The following is a 1927-nucleotide window of genomic DNA, read 5'->3' as shown; positions in this document are numbered from 1 at the left end:
GGCAGCCTCTGGTGCCGGCGGCGGGTTTAGTGCAGGATCAGCTGTTCGGCGAATAGGCTTACGCTCGCTTCGGCCGTTATCAGCGACATTCCGGCAACGGCTACTGCGGAGGGCTTGGCGGCCTGTACTTGTGAGCATACCCGAGTAAATTACCAATTTACTAGGTATATTGTACCTGATTAATTAGAGATAAAATAAATACTAAGTAGTACAATCATATATTAGGAGTTAAAACTTATTAATTCTCTCTGATTTTGTGGCAAAGTATATCCATTTCACAGCTTAATTCCGTAATTTTTCCAATTTTACGGCAAATTAGCATGAACAATGATCGTAAATTTGAAATTTCATGAATGACTTTAATCTAAAAAGTTCACTTTGTATTTCTCTAATTTAATTATGTGTGTAAGGTTGAAGCAAAAAATTAGTTCCAAATTTCATCTTTTATGTCTAGAATCTACACTAAAGTGATTTATTAAAGTTTTGCTGGATTGTTCAAACACTGAATTCACCACTTTTGCTTCTAATTTCTATGGACGAGATTTGTCACTTGGCTTTTTTTTTCTACTTTTTCCCATCACTCCTAGTAATAGTAGCAGTAATAGAAGAAAACATGTCAATAGGAAAAAGATAAAATTCATCAATTTCGAGAATTTGAAAAATCGTCTTTAACGATCAAATTTGGTAATTTCAATAAGAATTTGTTTTCTTTGTAATTTGAACCTCTAAAGCAGTTTGGAATTCACAAACATTATGGAGAACATAATGCCTATGCAGCATGAGATTTAGCAATTCAATCTAAGCCATTACAATCATTCAACTTCATGCATACCCAAACCAAAGCCTTTCAACTCTTTTTAACTTTAATATTTTGCAGTTTCCGATAATAGCTACAATAACATACTCAGTAAAATCTCGCTCGAAAAAGGGAATGATAATGACAAATAGTTTTTACAGCTTTATTCTTCTCACTGTTGGGTAACTTGTACACTCGTTTTCAGCAAGGAAGTAGTAGTGGTACTACAGAGTGTAGCAGAATATTTTAACGCATGCATTGGTAATTGGCTTAACAGTAAAACAATGACAGAAACTGCACAGCCCATGTCAATAAAAATAGGTTTTTTGACCTACAAGGCAAGATATCACTATTTTATAATCTTTATATTTAGTAAAGTTGCAGAAATTTAATGATACTGATATTGAAAAATGTTATACATTGTTGGTTTGGTAATGGGAAAAGGGTATGGTGGGGGCAAGTTGGTATTGAAAGTGTTATAGATCATGACAACAAAGTCCAATAGGAAAGAGATAAAAAGTTGATAAATAATAAAATATAATACTATAAAGTTCTGTCTCATTTTACTTCGTATTTTTGCTTTGTTCCCATACTTAAAACGCTTTTTGACGAAGCTAAGTGGGGTATGTGACTGTGATTTTATATTTAAAATTTTAAAAACATGAATGAATGAGATTGGACACCTCTTATTTTGATTGTTAAAATAGTGTGCACAGAATCAACAATTTGTCTATATATCATCTAATTTCCGAGGTTTGGCTTGTCAATTGTATTTTTATGGTTTATATCTCTATTAATTTTGAAGTCTAACTAAATTAAATTATTGTCAAAATGATTTTATTTCGAGACCTAGGGTGTGTTTTGGTATGAAGGAAAATGTTTTTTGTGGAAAATGTTTTCCTATAAAATGTTTTCCTGGAAAAAAAGTAAATTTTGGATTTATTTTTCTCATGTTTGGTTGGTGAGAAGAAAATATTTTCCGTAAATGATTTTTGGTGTTTGATTTATGAATGAAAAATGTTTCTGAGAGACATCTTTTATTTTTACTAGAGTAGAAATAATTTATGAAATTGAAAATATTTTTTAAAAACAATTTTTATTTGGGGTGGTTGGGGGAGGGGGCAGGGGGGA

General features: G+C 31.9%; 1 protein-coding gene across 1 annotated transcript in view; it reads left to right on the top strand.

The window, feature by feature from the left end:
• The window catches only part of LOC107010652, a 1385-nt gene extending 950 nt beyond the window's left edge, over positions 1-435 (top strand). The window contains exon 2 of the mRNA XM_015209942.2: positions 1-435. Coding sequence (XP_015065428.1) covers positions 1-148 — 148 coding nt within the window. The 3' untranslated portion in view covers positions 149-435.
• The last annotated feature ends 1492 nt before the right edge of the window (positions 436-1927 follow it).

Source organism: Solanum pennellii, chromosome 2 (assembly GCF_001406875.1).
Source record: "Solanum pennellii chromosome 2, SPENNV200".
NCBI lineage: Eukaryota > Viridiplantae > Streptophyta > Magnoliopsida > Solanales > Solanaceae > Solanum > Solanum pennellii.
The sequence above is the reverse complement of the archived record's forward strand: the minus strand, read 5'-3'. Positions and strand labels throughout refer to the sequence as shown.